The 20658-nt window shown below is 37.2% G+C and overlaps 1 protein-coding gene across 1 annotated transcript in view; it reads left to right on the top strand.

The window, feature by feature from the left end:
- Positions 1 to 20658, top strand: part of Dhc98D (Dynein heavy chain at 89D) — a 1285966-nt gene that overhangs the window by 531604 nt on the left and 733704 nt on the right. Inside the window, exons 29-30 of the mRNA XM_090406627.1 lie at positions 11195 to 11482; positions 15030 to 15218. Coding sequence (XP_090262753.1) covers positions 11195 to 11482; positions 15030 to 15218 — 477 coding nt within the window. The remainder of the gene's footprint in view (positions 1 to 11194; positions 11483 to 15029; positions 15219 to 20658) is intronic.

The following is a 20658-nucleotide window of genomic DNA, read 5'->3' as shown; positions in this document are numbered from 1 at the left end:
TGTATAATGTTTCATGTACATTACATAATTATAAGGATTTAAAGAGCTTTTCTCGTGACACTTTACGACCTCATGCCTATCTGCATGCATGCGGATAGGCATGAGGGTAAAAATACAGATTATCATCATAACATGGTAGTGTTGGATCGTCCTTCCTGTCTTTTGATCCGCCATCTTGTTTTAACGATATTCTTATTAAGGTTAATTAATTGTATGTTGATTACTAATCCAAATATAGGGAAATTTTTATTATACTGTGCCACCCTATATTCAGGTTTGTCTATGCAAAATAGTGTAATCAAATATTAATTAACTTTAGCAGTCTAATGTTTACATATAGGCCAAATCTTACATTAACATTTAAGGTTCCCGCTAGGTCCGATAATTTTATGAACGGTGCAGTGGAAAAGAATCAGGTTAACAACAAACTGAAATCAATAAAACAAAACATTTAATTCAGGATTATATAATATATACATAAACATACTTTGGATACAAGATAATACCAAATTAACTCTGTTCAACTATACACAACATTCCTTTAACTTTTGGTATTAAACACTGAGCCTTTAAATCTAAATTCTCCCTAATGAACAAAGATAGTTCTAAAGTTCAATATCACTGAAATTCACAGCAAATATTTTAACAATTGTATTCTTTATCTATCCCTTAGTCAGAAATCACATAGCTCAGTCAAAAGATAGCTATCACTTTAAGGGGGAAGACTATTAATCTTCTAGCTTAAGCTAATTTCAGCATAAACACCACAGTTAATGTTAGGATTTAATAGAAGGAGATAACGCTTATAACTTCACTCTAAAATGCTATAAAGTACAATTGTTCTTACCGGAATAAATCTTTGCACATATTATTCACTGAGGCACACGTAAACTTTAATTAATTATCACACTGGAGCTGCAAATTTCAAAAGTAATCTTCTTTAAACTAACTTAATCTTTAATTTCAGCACATCACATATGCAGACACACTTGCACTAGAAAATTCACTTATTCCTCACATACTACTTTACAATAGAATCAGCTTTCCACTAATCTTCCTTGAAAGCACTGGAATACAATTGTCAATTTACATTTTGATCCTTCGTAATCTGATTACAGCACTTAATTCTTTGTACTACAGCCTCTTACTTAACTCCGTGCTGCTAATAAATTATTTCCTCATCTCTATTGTACTGTTCTCAGTGCCATTACTGTGCTGAGTGCTCCAATTATACCCAGTCCCTAGTTCTAGTGCTGACTGACTGCCGACCAACTCCTGACCCACTGCTGTTGTTTACTCTCACTTTCCGTTTATATCCTTTCACTCTGTTTTCCTGCCAAACTTGTTCTCACCGTCTAGCTCATCAATTCCATCTCACATCCATAACTCACTCGCTTTCTATTTTTAACTCCGTCTCCATGACAACAATTAGAGCAGTACATAAGCCTAAGCATTACATAACATTATACCTTTACATACAGAAATTAAATAAAAGGGTATTTTTCAATTCAAATAATATATAATTAAATATGATGAACACAAATTCTTCTACTATTAATATAGGAATAAATAAAATAATCTGGACGTTAGGTAGCTTGCTCCACCTTTGCTACGAGTTGCCTGGTGTTGTACTACTTACCCAGGTAAGTTAGTACAACACTATATTCAGTCCTGAAGATATTTTCAGGTGCAAACTTTGTTTTTTCTCACTGGGATAAAGGATTAAACTAAATTTATTATATTCTAACCTAGTGAAAAATAAACTTTCAACATCTTTCTCTAAATCCAGAGTAATTTATTAAAAAAAAGGTAGCAAACCTTTTGGCAGCTCCTATAGGTAAAGATGACCTTGCTACTGCTTCTACCTGGTATCTCCAACTCTGGGCCTGGCTCCCACTGACGAGACCTCAATAAAGGTCGAAACTAGTCTGGGTAGTGGCCAATCCCTTAATGCATAACAGTATACATATCCATAAGGAGATGTGTTTTGCATTTTGGGAGATACTGGGATAGGAGTGTTGGTAGCTTGCTCCACCTTTGCTACGAGTTGCCTGATGTTGTACTACTTACCCAGGTAAGTTAGTACAACACTATATTCAGTCCTGAAGATATTTTCAGGTGCAAACTTTGTTTGCTCTCACTGGGATAAAGGATTAAACTAAATTTATTATATTCTAACTTAGTGAAAAATAAACTTTCTACAAACTCACAAGTTACAGGAAATGCTGGTTGATTAAAAAAAAAAAGTTAATGTGAAATTTGGCATTGTTTGGACCTTGCAATATTTTCATAGTCAAGTTGATATGAAGAAGTGGCCAATCGCAGACAATCATCCAAATGATCATTTGTAATTTGGTTTTTCTTAATTGATTTTTTATGATGGTCATATTTGAAAAAGTGGATTCTGACAAGTATGTCGATCTGAAACATGACACAATTTTTTCGCGCAATATCAGTTAATATTGGGAATTTTTCATGTGCATACTTCCAAATGACTTCCTTGTTTATTGATTTTAAATGTAAACTATTCTGAATGTTTATTATCTCAAGTTCTACTTCAGCTTGGTTTATATCAAACAGCCCACTAATTTTATTTGAAATTTCTGTGATGTTCAAGTTTTCTTGAAATGGATTATCGATAAAAGATACAATCATCTCAGTTTTATTAAAATTTTTAAATCTAGAATTTATTTCTTCCTCAACTAATTCTATTTCATGAATAAATTCTTTTAAATCATAGTGAAGCATTTCTTGATTTTGTTCAAAAAATTTTAATAAATAAGGGAGATGTCTAAATTCATGGTCATTTATATTTTTTTCTTTAATAAAAGTAAGTATTGTTGGAAAGTTTTTATTGAACTTAACATGTCAATTAAATTTTTATCTCTACCTTGTAACTCTAAATTTAAATTGCTTAATTTCGTACAGAAATCTACTAAAAATGATAAGTGTAACAACCATCTTTTATCACTCAATTGTAGATAAATATCTCCTTTTTCATCAAGAAAATTTTTTATATCATTAATTAATATAAGAAATCTTTCTAAAAATTGACTTCTGCTGAGCCAGCAAACATTATTGTACAACAGAAGTTCCGTATCATCATCTGCCTGTAATTTAAATAACTGCCATTGCAGGGCTTTTCCTCAAACAGAATTTACAATTTTAAATGTAATATCCAAAACATCTTTTGTGTTTAATCTTTTACTACACAGTACTTGTTGGTGAATAATACAGTCGTACGTTAAAAGATCTGGATATTGGGCATCATTTTTACATAATGAAATGAAGCCTGATTTATTACCTATCATTGCAGGAGCACCATCAGTAGTAATAGACATAAATTTAAAAAGCAGAAGTTTGTGTTTTTTCACAAATTCATCAAATGCTGAAAAAATGTCTTCTCCCTAGTCCTTCCCAATAATGGTATAATTTTCAGAAGTTCTTCTTTACTTGAATAATCTTGAAATACCATGGGAATAAATACCGTTAACTGAGCAATATCAGTGAAGTCGTTTGATTCATCAAATTGTAATGAAAACGCAACACACTGGTGAATGTCTGACATTAACCTGGCCTGGAAACTTTTCTCCGGCAATTGGAATTCTTCCTTTTGGCAATTTGAAACCTTGTCTGCAGCCTAGAAGTAGTCTCGCTCTAGCGACGTCTCAAACCGAAAAGCTCCTTTCTGGAAGCAGGAAACTCCTCTCTCAAGCAACGTGGATACGGGCAGTCTCTCTGACGGTGACTCTGGACCGGGCAGCCTCCTCTCTGACAGCAATTCTGGAACTGGGACCCCTTCTGCTTGCTTCAGTCCCTTTTTATTAGGCCTCCTCTGAGACCTCGCATGAAGTTTGGCAACCCCCAAAGAATTGGTATGAGTCTTTCATCTTAAGTTTCAAGTTCGGCACGCCTTTTGTTCTCCTCTGCTTTCTTTTGATTGTAAGTTGCCGGCAATCAGAAAGTTGTTTGAACTCTTTCTGACTGACTTCGGAGATGTTTACACTTAGAGCCTGCAAGCCTTTCTCATACTGCAATTAAGGCATATACTGCAATTTTCTTAGACTTGGCGAAGGCATTTGACAGGGTGCCACATGATAAGCTGATATGTAAGTTGCAGCACATGGGTCTGGATGTCAGATTGGTCAACTGGATTCAGGATTGGCTGTCTGATAGGTATCAGAGAGTTGTGTATGGTGGAGCAGTTTCCAGGAGGCAGAGGGTTACAAGTGGGGTCCCACAGGGCTCACTACTAGGACCTATATTGTTTAACCTTTATATCAATGACATAGCCAGTGGATTGCAAGGGGATATTCAGTTGTTTGCGGATGATGCAAAGCTGGGAAGGATTATTAGTAATACTGCAGATGTGCTAGCCCTGCAAGAGGATTTAAATAAGCTAGATAGATGGGCAAATGAATGGGGGTGTCAGTTTAATGCAGCAAAATGTAAGGTCTTGAGGTTTGGGAAACATCGATGGGATGCTGCATACTCTGTGGGAGGAGTTATACTGGAGGAAGTAGGGGAGACAAGAGATCTGGGGTTGATGATTGATAGAAACCTGAAGTTTAGGGGACATATTGCAAAGGTGGTGAAGGTAACACAGTGGATTGCTGCTATTATGAGAAGGAAAACTGACCTGCAGAGATAAGAGGGTTATCATTCCGTTGTATGAGTCTCTGATCAGACTACACTTGGACTATTGTTCTCAGATTTGGTCCCCAGGATTTGAAGGGGATAAATTAACTGTGGAAAGGATACAAAGACGGATGACAAAGATGGTTTGAGGACTGTACAAGGATAATTATGAGGATCGGCTGAGAGAATGTGGACTGCAGAGTTTGGTGGATAGAAGAAGGAGAGGTGATATGATTGAGACTTTTTAACTGTTGAGAGGTCGTTACAGGGTTGACACTGGGGAGTTCTTTCGCTTGGTTGAACAGCAGGAAGGAGTGATGACAAGAGGCCATCCCTGGAAGTTACGAAAGGAAACTGTGAGCAAGAGGGTAAGGTGTGGTTTCTTTGTGTGGAGGGTGGTTGAGCTGTGGAATGCATTGCCTGATGGAGTGGTGGGAGCGAGAACGATCAGTGAGTTTAAAGAGTGGTATGATAGACTTTGTGTTTCTCGGGGGGGGGGGGGACCTCCCCTCGATGAGTCTTGACAGACTTTATGTCTTAGGAAGGACCTCCCTCGATGAGTCTTTTGACTCCTTGGAGGCCTGAATAATAATAATAGTAATAATAATAATACATACAAGTTTCAATAACAATCTTTCTAATGCCGCCATGCACAGCTTCGGCGACAAAAACATTGCCTTTGTTTTTAACACTCTAACATATTCTTATTAATGCAGTATATATAGTTAGCTTCAAAAGAGTTATTTACAAAAACATCTAATACAAACTATACCGAGACAAACAAAGTTTATTTTTTTATAATATTCACATGGGATTTAACCTAAGTATAAAATCGATATAATGTGCTTTGGAATATTTAATATTTAAGGTATAATTGAGTTTTTATATTTTGCTTATAATCGTATTCACTCAGCTTGCTGTTTGACTTCCACTGATCTAAATTAATTCATTAACCCGGACTTATAAGAAAATTACTGATTTGACAATTTTAATGAAAAGTAAATAAACAATAGCAATACACTTAAAGTGAATTAAAAATAACACAAAATAATGATAAATAAAATATTATGTTTTCAGTTTTAATTAAATTTGTAAGTAAGGAGGAATACACAAGAGATCAACCAAAAATCGCTCTGCAATCGACGGGTTGAACACCCCTGATAAAATGCACAGCCTTATATTTCTGCACTCCAAAATGCAACACCTTGCACTAATTAATATTAAAACTACAACCTGACTTCTTTGTCCAAGTCAAAAGTCTGTTCAAATCTTTCTATAGGGAATTAACATTGGCAGTGCTACTTATAATTCTTCCTAACTTTGCATCATCAGCAAACAATGGAAGATCCACAATCAATCCACATGATCTGTCATTTACAAACAAGTTAAACAGCATGAGCCCAAGAACAGAAACCTGGAGCATGCCACTGGTTAGCCTCATTTTTTGGGACACTGCACCATTATACACAACTTGCTGGTATTTTTTAGAGTGCCAAACTCTGATCCATCTAACAAGTATACTATATATTCCCATCCTCTGCAGCTTGTCCACCAACTTATCAGATGGTAAACTATCAAACACTTTTGTAAATTCCAAGAATATCACTATATATGATTCTCCCAATCTTGTATTCTATTTCTAACCAATCTCTTTAACACTTTGAGCACAACTACAGTTATATAGACTGGCCTGTAATTGAAAACTTCTGTCTTAACACCATGTGTGTGGAGTGTTATTATTTTGCCTTCTTTCCAATCAGTAGGAACCCTATCCACTGCCAGACTTTCATCAAATAACCAGTTCAAGGGCATATCCAACTGCTTTGCACATGCCTTAAGAATATGTTGTGTTATGTCATCTGAATATGTTGTGCTATGTCATCTATTCCCCTACAGTCTTATTAACATCTAATCCAATCAACACCTGATACACCTTGGATTCTTTCGTTTCCAATTCTTCTAATAGTTGCCTCACCAGTATGAGATACACTGATAAAGTGCTCATGCAATAATATATTCTTTCTGCTGCCATGACTATCCTATAGTGTCAACCTGCCATATTTATTCTTTCTCTTGCCTGCCATATAGCAGAAAAATTCCCTTGAGTTAACCTTGGCCTAACCAGCCAATCTCCTCTCATACCTTTCTTTCTTTCTTTACCATGCTCATCATCTTCCTATCCTACACTTTATAGTCTTCATGGATCCAATCATGAAGAGTATAAAGTGACATCATGTATTGGAAATTTTCTTTTCCAATACATGCTTGATTTCACTGTTCATCCATATCACTCCTACTCTATTTACTTGCTTAACCCTTGGTATCTTACACAAGAAATATACATTGCCTGGGTGAGATACTGACACATGCACAGTCAACATCTTTTCTGCTCAGCTCATCTACCCAACTTACTGATGCTAACCGACTACAAAGCTTCTTATAATCATGCACTTTATACTTTCACATGTTAGTTCTTGTGGCTAAAGTGCTGGAGAGGCTGGTGAGAACCAAGATCCAGAAATGGGTTGACAACAGTGGTATTATCTTTGATGACAGCATGGCTTTGCTAAAGGGAGATCATGTTTTAATAATATACTTATCTATTACAATAAGGTGATGGCTTCATTGGAAAAAGGACATGGGTACATAGTAGTATACTTAGATTATGCAAAGGCTTTTGATAGATTACCACATGATAAGCTGATAGTCAAATTATAGCAGATGGGGTTGGATGTAAGACTAGTATGTTGGATCGGAAATTGGCTATCTGATACCTATCAGATAGCCAATTGTGTATTGTGTAAATTGTGTATGGGGGGAGCAGTATCCCAGAATAGGAAAGTCACTAGTGGTGTGCCTCAGGGGTCTGTTTTAGGGCCATTGTTGTTTAGCCTGTATGTTAATGATATTGAGAAAGATTTGGATGAGGTTCTTCAGTTGTTTGCAGATGATACAAAGTTGGAACAAATTATGAGGAGTAGAGCAGATGTCATGGCTTTACAATAAGATGTGAATAGATTGAATGAATGGGCACAAAAGTGGAGATGCCAGTTCACTGTTGCAAAATGTAAGGTTTTAAAATTTGGGAAACAAAGATGTGATGTAGAATTTATGCTTAGTGGGAATATATTGTTGGAGAGAGAGGAAATAAGAGATCTTGGAATAATAGTGGATAAGGATCTAAAATTTAGAGGACAACACAAGGAATTCTTGGAATGATGCAGGGGACTTGACTTGTAGAAATAAGGAGATTCTTGTTCCATTGTATTAGGCTCTGATTAGGCCACACACATGGACTATGTGCACAGATTTGGTCACCTGATTTTCAAAAGGATGAAGAGATGTTGGTAAGGATGAGAAGATGCAGTTTATAGAATCTAGTGGATAGGAGGAAGAGGGGTGATATGATAGAGACATACACGTTGGTAAGGGAATGTAATAGGATCAATGTTAAAGAGAGTTTTCATAAAATGGTGGGAGATCAGGGGAGAACAAGATGTCATCCCTGAAAGCTGTATAAGGAAGTTGTGAACAAGGGAGTGAAAAGCAGGTTTTTTGCATGCAGAGTTGTGAATGATTGGACTGCCTTGAATGAAAGTCTAGTGCCTGCTGATAATTTGAATGTGTTTAAGGTGCCATTATACTAGTATTTAACTGTATGGGGTGTTTGAGTAATAATATTAATAATAATATCCATTTTTGGCAGTAACCTTTTCTTGTTTCACCACTTCCCAAACAAGTACCTCATGATCACCCTCACCAACTGGTGGCAGCATCACCACCCTATTTAGCAACTACATCTTGTGAAGTTATCACCAAATCCAAAACATTAAAGCCTCTAGTTGCTTCAGTCACATGCTGCTTAAGATATTGATCTCTCAGAAATTCAACATACTGACTCTCCTTGTTTCCATACACTATCTCCTCCTTTCATTCTATATTCCTCTAATTAAAGTCTCCCATCAGGATCACCTTCTTTTTACATGCCCAACTAATTTGCCTAAACATTTCACAGTCAGTATTCTCTGCATTCCCTGATCTATAACAGCATTCTATCAGATATAGTATCCTGTTTATTTCAACTTCACACCACACAGATTCAAAATCTGTGCATGTACTATCAACTTCCATACTTTGTGGACACAATTCTTCTGTTAATGATTCACATTTCTATCCTTCTGAAAAATTATATATCCTTCCATTTCTATTCCCAACATCACATCCTCCTCACACAACCAATTTTCACTAATTCCAATTATCTTTGGACATAATAAATTTAACAAACTTTGTTCTCTTGTTTCGAATCCTCCTTACATTTGTGTAGAAATTAACAATCCCTGTGTCTTTGAGGCCATTTTACAAGCACCAATATTCTCTATTCTAGCTGCTATAAGTGGTCTTACCACTGCCATTTCCCTGTTCCTCACTCTGATTTCCATTCCCACCTGTCTCATCTTCACCTTTATGCATTCTATCACCTTGTGCTTCTGCAACCATGTTTTCAACCTGATATTCACCTTCCTCCTGTCATAGAATCCATTTAGTTGACACAGGTAGACTCTTATCCTTTATTACATTAATTACTGGGTGAAAGGCGGTTTCTGTGTGACCATCTTCACAAATTGGTGTGTATTTTTGTGAAATAGAATATGAGAAAATCAGTAGCATGTTCTGGAGTAACAAACTCTGGACTATGCTAATTTGGGGCAAGGAGTTCTGCTGAACCAAATTTTTCTAAGATGAGAAGTATGTGTTTTATTTTCACATTAAGTTTTTGTACTACTGTATTACCTGCCTATATGATAATAATTAGCAAAAAAAAATTAGTTAAAAAAAATGACAGATAAATTACTTCATTACTCCTATTTAATTACTCCTATTTTGATATAAAGGGTGATCATAATTAAAGTGTCCTTGTTTAAAGCTTTGTGGATTACCATCCACTGATTCAAATGATGCAACACTTTGCAGAAATACATTGCTCATCATATGGAAGCAATCTCTGAGGGTGATGAAAAATAGTACCATTTGGGTTGTAAACACCAAATGCATAGAATTTGCATATCATGCAACTTAGTAGGTGTCCAGAGGGTATAAAAAGATGGACACAGGATTTTTTTCCTTCATTCTGGTTGTTAATACTGCACACAGTAATGACACTCATCTTGCCACAATGTGATTTGCTCATGAATCTATACTACCTAAATAATTGCAGTGCCATTGCTGTACTCCATGAATTTCATCCCCTGAACGAATATCTATGAGGTCCACTATCTCCATGTTCTCTGTGATGAATGATTAGTTGTGTTTGAAGAAATGGGATCATTGGGAGTTAGACCTGGAGGTTGAAAACCAATCAGTTCACAACAAGTGAATGAAATTGCTATTTTACAGTTGTGGAGCAGGCCATGAATAACAGCATTGGTTTTCAATACACATGCTGTATCAAAACATATGAATGTGCTTTACACAACTGTCTGGAAAATTCTATGGAATATTCTGCATTTCTACCCATTTAAGTTAACTCTGACACAGGAGTTGTGCCTGCAGGACTTTGAAAGTTGAATGACTTTGAAAGTCATTCAACTTTACAATCATCCAATGACCATGGATGATTTTGTGAGGAGATGAGGCTCACTTTCACTTGAATGAAGCTGTGAATACCCACAATTGCTAGATATGGGCTATGCAAACCCTCTTGCAATCCAACAAATTCCTTTGCATTCACCCAAAGTTACTGTCTGATGTGGATTTACAGTTTCATTTATCATTCGACTATTCTTCATTGAGGATATTCGTCAGCTGGGTCCTGTGACCTATTCAGTTACTGCCGAGATGTATCACAATATGATCAAGAATTTTGTTGTGTCATAGCTACAGCAGCACTTGTGCATGGATTCAGTCATTTTCATGTGGGATGGGAACCCCTCAACACATGGATCAGTCCGTATAGGATGTTCTTCGAGAACATTTTACAGAAGCCAGAATGATCAGCTGTGTATTTCCCACTGTATGGCCGCCTCATTCACCTTATCTTACCCACTGTGACTTCTGGCTCTGGGGATTTCTCAAAGACAGAGTGTGTATTGGGATCATCCTGATAACTTGTCAGTGCAGAAAGGCAACATAATGCAGTATGTGTGCAAAATCAATCTTGACCAGATGTCATTGAATACACTGTGCAAAGGATGCAGTTTATGGCATACCGGGAAGGGCAGCACATTAAACAGTACAGCACTTGAATGTATAATGGTAGTGAATAAAATGTGTTATAAATGCTTGTGTCACTTTTCTCCTTCTTACACTCACAGAAAATATTACTACATCTACATTCAGTGCATCATACAGTGCTCCTGGTGGTGAATTTTGGAACTTTTTTATCCCTTCAGATATCTCTTCCACATGATGCACAATGTATTCCTGCAAAGTTTCACAGCATTTGGATCACTGGGTGGCACTCCACAAGGCCTTAAACAGGGTTACTTCAGTTTTGACCCTGTAATTAACTGTGTACTTATATATTTATTTACCTATTTATAGTACATGTATATTCTAGGCTTTATCTATGTATCTGGGAGGTGCACCATCAGGCCCTGCTGGAACAGGAAAAACAGAAACTACAAAAGACTTAGCTAAAGCACTAGGACTGCTCTGTGTTGTAACAAACTGTGGAGAGGGTATGGATTACAAATCCGTTGGAAAAATATTTTCTGGTTTGTGTCAATGTGGTGCTTGGGGATGTTTTGATGAGTTTAATCGTATTGATATCTCAGTGTTATCTGTGGTTTCAACTCAGTTGAAGACTATTCAGGCAGCTTTAATATTAAAGTCAAAACGATTTCAGGTAAATTTAACTTTGCCTATTTATAATAACATATAATTATTTTGCAACTGTGCAATACTATAGCATAATGATATTTACATTTCATTATTAGAGTGAATTTCCAGATGTTCAGAATATATAAATAATATATGTCATGTTAAGAATAATATATCTGTTTCTGCTTATCTTTATCTATTGCATTCACTTCTAACTGAATTTTCCAAAAATTAACATGGCATTACCTTTCTTTCTTTCTATTGCTTTCTCTCATCTTAATATATGCTTATGTGTATATAATTTGTGTACTATCTTCCCTTAATTGGCCAAGTGGATATCATACCTGCTCTCTAACCAGAAGTCTGAGACCTTTGGTTAGAGTGCAGAAGTCTATGATTTAAAATCCCACTGTGTCATAAATGTTTATGAAAGCTTTTTCAGTTTGGGAAGTTCCTACCATTATATAAAATATCAACAGACTGTGTTTTAAACTCATTCACTGTTTCTGTGCTCACCATGCTCTCATACAAAGCATTCCACTCATCAGTAATAATACTCCAGACAACCAGTAATCACTTGGCTGCTCACATCCTCTTTATACATCTTTCATTGATAGCCTCTTTCCCTCTCTCTCTCTCCCCCTCTCTCCACGCTATGAAAAATCTCCACATTAGTCTGGTAACCAATTTCTCCCCTTACTCAGAAAGCTCTACAAATGGCATTCACTCAATGTCTCTCTTCATATCCAAAAAATTGACACTGCCCAGTCTCCTCTCTAGAACTTGTCCAATTTAACCTCATCCTTGGAAATAAGGTGGCTGCATATGGATTACTGTGTGCAGTAATCCATATGCAGCCTGATCAAGGCCTTATTCAATTCAATCAGGCCTTGATTATATATACTATATATACTTAGCAATTATTATCTCATTCTTTTTTACATTATGGTCGTGATGAGGAGGAAGGATGAATATGTGGGAAGAAAGGTCATGCAGATGGATGTGCAGGGGAGGAGGAAGTGCAGGCAGCCAAAGAAGAGATGGAGGGAGCTGGTGGAAGAGGACTTGAGGACAAAGAACTTGGTTTAAGTTTTTTTCACTTGGTTAGACTATAAATTATATACAGTATTTAGTTTAATCCTTTATCCAAGTGTAAGCAAACAAAGTTTGTGCCTGAAGTATCTTCAGGACTGGGGCAACTCGTGGCAAAGGTGGACAAACTTCACATCACTTGCCTTAGTATCCCATAATACAAAGCACATCTCCTTGCAGACATGTATAATGCTATGCATTATGGGAAGGGTCGCTACCCAGACTGGTTTCGACCTTTATTGAGGTCTCTTCGGTGGAAGTCAGACCCAGAGGTGATACCAAGGTTGAAGAAGTCAGTCCACCTTTGCCATGAGTTGCCCCAGTCCTGAAGATACTTCAGGTGCAAACTTTGTTTGCTTACACTTGGATAAAAGATTAAAATAAATATATAATTTATATTTTTGTTCAAAGCTTCAATTTTGCTATACCTAACAGCATCCCCAAGGTAAATATTATTGTTATTATTATTATTACGTGACACCTCCAGGGAGTCCAAAGACTCATCAAGGGAGGGCACCTACTCTACAACTCATTGCCTCCACCACTCTATCCACCAACTGCAACAAACTGCAACTACTATCATCTACACCAATGCCATCTACCACCCACCACTAGTATTTTCACAATCACAAACATCCATGCCCTTGGCTGGATTCATACCTACAGCCTTTTGGCAGGCGAGCGGATACACTAACCACTCAGCCCACCAGGCTGGCAATATAATGGTTAATATAGAAACAGGTCTATATAGAATTTCCACAAATGCAGGTTACATGATATGTATAATAATAATAGCAAATTAATAAACTCCAAGTCACCATCGAGAAATATTACCAAAGCAAAAGCCCAAATCCTCAGCATCATTCCTAACAGTGGTTATATTTTGGTACCAAAGGCCAAAGGCAGTGCCACCTTAAATTTAGATTCTAGTGATTATAGAAACAAAATGATGGAACCTGATAAGGATAGCATTATTACCTCAAGATGTTTACAAGAGGACCCTACTTGTAGTATCCACAATAAAATGAACAAAAACATAGTTTTCTAAAGATAAATACTATGAGCAAAATGAATGTCTGGTCATGGGCCCATCCATTTTACCATATCCAACTAATGAATATGAAATCCTTTGAAATGATAGCTATTGAAAAATATACTAAGCTTATACTATTGAAATGATAGCTGTTGAAAAATATATTAAGCCAAAAACATAGTTATAGACTATGTTTTGTCAGTGATATTATCCTCATCTGGGCAGGTCCTATCCAAAAAGTTAACAGATTCATCACTGAAACCCAAAACTTAACAGATTCACAAATTCTACAATATGTTTTACAGTAGATAATGAAGAACAGAGGATATTTCCATTCCTTATTATGTCCATCAATGAGTCTTCTGAATCCATGGAGATACCTATATAATAATAATAATAATCTAATTCACCAAGCAAAAGTGATTAATATTTTGCAGTACACAAGAAAAAATGCAACACTGGTTGTTATGTGTGTTCTGCTTCATCCCACTATCCTCTCCTCAAGTGAAGTTTATAAAATCCTTGAAAGACAAAGCATATGTGATGTCTAGTGATAGAACTAAAATGGATTATCTAAGACAAATTTTCTTACAAATTGCTACAGTTAAAACTTTTAATAATATCCTCCCAAAACACCTAAATCCTCTGCAAATATGCAAGAAATCATAAACTGCAAGTAAACCATACGTTTACCATGTGTCAAGAAATGACTGATGAAATATTTAGAGTGTTGAAAGAGCATGACCTCAAAGTTACTTTCACATTGATGAAAAATTTTCCATGATGCTAAGATCATGAAACTAAACTACCTCGTCTGCCTCTCAACCAACCAGGTGTATATATAAAATTTTCTTCACACGTAGAATACATTATGTCAGACAAGTAGGATGTTCAGAAGAAATCCACTGACACCGAAAAACAAAGAGCACTCAAATCAAGCCTGGCACCTTACACCTTAAATGAAAAACCTTAGGTACTTCGAAATTGATAAGATTGCCTTATAGTGAATTTAATAGCTATATTCATAAGTTTAAAAAAGCCTCAGGAATGGCATAGTGTCAAATTCAGTCCAGTAAAAATTGGAACCTTATCTTAAACTAGTTTTGGTTAGCCTATATAAAAGACCTGAAATTTACTGAACAAGGTTATGATAGGTATGCACAGCATAGTCAACATCCTATTAATATAATTTTAACAATGATTCTGTTGATATCAGTATGTTCTGGTAATTATTCTGCTGCTGTATATGTTTTCAATAAATGAATGCCATAAAAAAAAGAAACTAGTAGAATAAACATCTTTTTTAATTATATGTAGTCACACAATCTATTTATCACTAATATTTTTCAAAACATGTTATTTGTAATATATCCAATACTATGCACTTCTTTTTCTGAATTGGCCTACTTATTATGTTAACATGTATTTTTCTCTTCCTTACTCAAAGTTTGAAGGTCAGGAAATCTCATTAGATAATAAAGTTGGAATTTTTATTACAATGAATCCTGGTTATGCTGGAAGAACAGAACTACCAGAGAGTGTGAAAGCTTTGTTTAGACCTGTAGTTTGTATCGTGCCAGATCTACAGCTTATTTGTGAAATTATGCTGTTTTCAGAGGGTTTTCTACTGGCCAAGGTAAGAAGAATTATATCATCGGGGTTTTTTGTGTTAATTTTTATTTAAAAATTATTTGCAGTTTGAACACAAGAATTTAAACACAAGCTTTGCACTCCAAAGCTTGTAGTAAAATTCTTCTAACCTTCAGGTGAAGATATTCTTTAAGAATTCGTAATTTTGCTTTCACATTGTTCATGAAGTTAGGTCAGTCAAGATTTAAATGCTATTTATTTTTTTGTATTATTATGTAGCATATCAAATGAGTCCAAAGAATCATTGAGGGAGGGCACCTATTCTACAACTCCAATGAAACAACCCACAAACACTAATCTTTTTTTTTTTTAAAAATTCACATCCACTTCACTAACATATGTGGTCAAAACTGCAATATAAATGATGTGCACTACCACCACCTATAGTCATCTAAGTCAGAAGTACTATTCCTATTGGAACCCCAACTGGCAACCTCAACAGCCATTGTCCACCTTGCCCAAACTACACATTGCACAGTTCTTTCCATCACAAGGGGGGGGGGGGACACTTATGCATTCATCAGAACAACAATACCATGCCAGAGACTGCACATCCTTGAATCCCCACTGTTTGATCTGCTTTGGCTGAAAATTTCTATACCAAACCAACGTATTCTTTTCATACGCTCTCTCTCTCTATCGTTCTATAAATTTTGTTAACCACTCTTCAACTCTCTCTCTAAAGCTTGAATTTCTGCAGTCAAAATATCCCAATAGTGAGGTCATCCTTCTTGGAGACTTCAGTGTCCACAACTCACATTGGCTCCCCCTTCTCTAGTTTTACCGATCAAACAGGCAGGGATGTTGAGGTGTTTGCAATGACCTATTTCAAATTATCAGTCTTCCTACCAGAATACATGACAATCCCTTCCAATTAGCCAACACACTTGACCTTTTCCTAACAGGCACCCCTTCCAGGTATACTGTGGTTGTCGGTTCTCCTCTTTGTAACTTGCACCACAATCATACAAGTCTCTTTTGCTGCAGAGCAACCCTCACCTATCAGTTCACAGTCTCGTGTCCTTTGGCACTACAAGGAAGCCACCTGGGAGGACCTCCATGACTTTCCATGGTCCAACTATTGAAGCAGTAGTCATGGGAATAATGGTCCGACTTAGTATTGAAAGAGAGTTTTTGCTCTCATAAGGTTTCTGCCTGGTCTTTGAAGAGAACAAAACTCTCTTTCAATACTAAGTCAGACCTTATCAAAAATAGACTAATTGGAAAGCAAATAAATGAATGCCTGGGCAACATTCGTGTTTTCTAAATGGTCTGCTCTAGAGCAACTCGTAAATGCCACTGGCTGTATTTATTCCCCTTCAGCTCTCTGATCAACTTATTTTTACCAAACTTGCACAGTTTCTACATTCGGCTTTGAAATCATGCTGGATCTAATATGCACTTGATTTTTATAATGTATAATCTATATTAGAGGATAAAATCACCCTAAATTTTTATTTAATGTCTAAACATTTGATTGAGCTACTTTTCTACAAAAAATTAAGTAAAGAAGTTGCTTAACAGTTGTGAATGGGAATCGAGCAAGTTTCTCACATTTTCATTATCCAGTTCATTAAATCCATGTTCTTTTCCAATTGTGCTGATTTCTTTAATAATGTTATCAGCTGGGTTATTAAAACCAATGAGGTCATTTACACAGTGATGTAAGACCCTCTGCCACACGGCTCTTTTCCATATCAGGGGCTGAATATAATAAAGCCTTATAGGTAGCTAAATAAAACATAATGAAGGAAAAATGATTGAGTAAGAGAACAGAGATTGTGTGTGTTCTTGCAATGATAGCGTTCAGTCAACTGCTGAGTGTTGCCAGCCACTGCCCACTGCACTGCTACTGGCCACTACATTGAAAAGTGTTGCCACTCACTGCAGATTGGCGACAAAAAATTTTGCATAATGTAAAAAAAATTGTGTTAACTGATTAATCACTCGCTATGCTATATCTTCAATATATATTCAATACTATATCTTCTCTCTCACACTTTTCTGATACACAGTTCCTAACATTAACCTCACATCTCTAGAGTGTTTTGTTTATCTTGGTTGTAAGTTAAATTAAACTTACCAGGAAATTAAAGTCTTGTTAATTCTTTTATTCAAAGGTATGCAAGCAAAGTTTGCTCATGAAGTATTTCATAACTAGGCTACTTTACTTGTACATAGAGGCTAGCCTATTGTGAATTCACATTAATTGCCTTAATATCCCATAGTGTAAAGTAAATAGTGCAAAGCAGCTATTTACTTTACATTTACTTTAAAAAAAGCAGCACACATCCTTATTGATGTGTATAACTGGTGAGGCTGCAATAAAGGTCGAAAGCGATCTTAGTAGTGGTTCTTATCATAATTAATAGTACAGGAAAACCTCACTTAACATGAATTCGATATACGCGAGTGAAGTGAGGTTTTCCTGTGCTATTAATTATGGCCTCTGATGGTGCATTATTAACAACTGAGAAGGATATCCTCCACAGATGGAGGGAATACTTTGAGCCTTCTTAACCCAGGTCTCCCAGCAGTTGTGGACATCCAAGAGGTGCAGATTGGGGCAATGACTAGTCTCACAGCAGAAGAGGTCCATTTAGCAATAAAATCGCTAAAATTGGGCAAGGCTGCTGGTGATGATGAAATTTGGCCTGAAATGCTAAAAGCCTTAAATCGAGATGGTGTTCTCTGGCTGACTCGAGTGTGTGTGTCAGGCTGCTTGGATATATGGGTGAGCACCAAAGCAATGGCATATCGTGGCATCTGCCTGGGAAAGTGTATGCTAGGTGCTTGGAAAGAAGGTGCAGGAACATAGTTGAGTCAAAATTCCAGGAAGAACAATGTGTCTTTCTTCTTGGTAGAAGCACAACTGACCAAATCTTCACTTTAAGGCAAGTCTGAGAAATCTTGGGAATATGCAAAGAATGTCTACACATGTTTTGTAGACTTGAAAGCATATGACCAGGTTCCTCAGAATAAGCTTTGGCAAGTATACAGGAGTATGGAGTGGATGGCCAACTATTAGCTGCCATCAAGTCCCTGTATGAATGCCCAGAGTTTTCTGTCAGGGTAAACAGCACAAAGTCCGAACCTTTCACAGTCTCCGTTGGCCTCTGCCAAGGGTGTGTTCTGTCATCCCTCCTTTTCATAATATTTATGGACTGGATTGATAGGCGCAGCCGAGGCAGTGAGTGTGTCAGAATTGGAAGCTGTAGCATTGGACGTCTGCTTTTTGCAGATGACCTAGTTCTGCTTAGCTCTTCCACAGATGTCCTCCAGCAGACCCTGGATAGGTTTGTAGCTGTTTGTGTAGAAGCCGGAATGAAGATCAGTGTTGCCAAAACTGAAACATTTGTGGTCTCAAGACAACCATCTCAATGCACTCTACATGTGAGTGGAGTCCCACTGAGGCAGGTGGAGAAGTTTAAATACCTTGGGTCCATATTCACGAGTGATGGAAAGTGGGACGTAGAGCTAGATACTTGAATTGGCTCAGCAAGTGCAATGTTGCGGGAGCTTGGCCGTTCAGTAGTATTGAAGCAGGAGTTAAGCCAGAAGGCAAAGCTGGTGGCTGTCTTCAATACAGTCTATGTCCCCATCCTCACCTATGGTTATGAGAGTTGGGTAATGACCGAAAGAATGTGGACACGAATTCAGCCAGTTGAAATGAAGTTCCTTCGAGGGGTTACGGGGCTGACAAGACTCGACAGAGTCAGAAGCTCTGCAATTCAGGAAACCCTCAATACTCAACCGCTGCTTCTCCATGTTGAGAGATCACAGTTACATTGGTATGGGCACCTGGTCAGAATGCCACAAGAGAGGCTCCCTCAGCAGGCCCTCTTTGCCAAGTCAGAGGGTGGAAGGCCAAGGATTCGCTGATAGATTATATCCAAAACCTTGGGTGGACTCGTTTGGGAATCCCACCAGAACACCTGAGCTTGGTGGCGGAGGATCATGACCATTGGAAGTTCCTCTTGCAGCTGCTGCCCCCACAACTCAATTAGGAAGGGTGGCCTTGAAGATGTATGTATATGTTGGCAGATTTGTGTGAGGAGAGGGAAATGCAGTTTGCAGATCTCTCTCATGAATTTGAAGGAAGAACGGATTTGTAGGAAAGTGATGGATTGCATTTCAGTAACATTGGAGCTAAATGGGAGAAACTGTTGCTAGAATGAAGTGCAGTGAGTGATGCATGCAAGAGATTAGAGGCAGTAAGAGGTGAAGTGAAACATCAGGAGAGTAGAACTGGAAATATTAGTAGTGTGGGAGATGAAGAGAGAATGGGAAAGCATGAAGAATAGAAACATGAGAGGGGGGGAGTTGGGGTGGACTGGATTGGAATGTGAGAGAGACAGTCAAGACTGAGGAGCTATATGGGGTTAGCGGTGATAAAGGTGATTAGACAAGGGTAAGTACTGTGGGCAAATCACAACCAACAGGTGGCTTGAATAAGACGGATTAAAGACCTAAAAGTGAACTGCTCTATTTATTTACAAATGCCAGGAGCATGAGAAATAAGGGAGATGAAATTGTTTCACTGAATGAGTTTATTCATGCAAAAGTTGTGGAAATAAGTAAAACATTGTTAAATGAGGATGATAGCCTAATGGAAATAGAAATGGAGGGATACAATCTTTTTCACCAGGATAGAAAGAAAGAGAAGGGGGGGGGGAGTGTACCTGATGTTAGCAGGGGAATTACACACATATAAGGTAGGCATGAAAAAGAAGAAATAGTAGAAATGGTTTTGAGGCTGTGAGATGGAGATTGACAGGAGGAGATATTTAGTTGGATGTTGCTATAGGCCAGGAAATGTGGAGGATAGTTATGAAGAAATGTATAAGCAACTTGGCTTGGTGAACGGTTGATGAATGGATGGTAGATGGCGTTGGTGTAGATGATGATGGTAGTAGTTGGTGGATGAAGTAGTGCAGACGGAGAGCTGTAGAGTAGGTGTCCTCCCTCGATGAGTCTCAGGACTCCATGGAGGTGTCATAATAATAACAATAATAATACTTTGGGAATTAGAAAAATTAATTTCTTGAATTCTTAAGAGACAACTAAGGGCAGTTTAATTCCCGCATGCCCTCTTTTATTTAACAAATAAAAGGGGGCATGTGGGAATTAAACATTTTAGTTTAATTGAGTGGGTTTTGCATTACCCTCCAGTTGGTGAGAGTAATCACCTGGGTTGTGGCTAGCCATGTGAAGACTTCTCTGAAGAAAGGATATATATGTGGAATTACAAGGCTGGTGATTATGAGAAGCTTTGGAAATAGATTTGAGTTATAGCATGGAATAAAGAGTAAAGCAGGAAAGAAATAATTGCTACTTGGGGACGATAAAGAAATACTTCACAACATCAATATGTGAACGTATTCCTAAGGTCAAAAGGTTAAATGAGGCAGGAGTAAAATAGATGA

This window comes from Typopeltis vanoorti, chromosome 16 (genome assembly GCF_054136105.1).
Source record: "Typopeltis vanoorti isolate ZY-2024b chromosome 16, IOZ_Tvanoo_1.0, whole genome shotgun sequence".
Lineage (NCBI taxonomy): Eukaryota > Metazoa > Arthropoda > Arachnida > Uropygi > Thelyphonidae > Typopeltis > Typopeltis vanoorti.
Note: the sequence above shows the minus strand (reverse complement) of the source record. Positions and strands in the feature narration are given on the sequence as shown.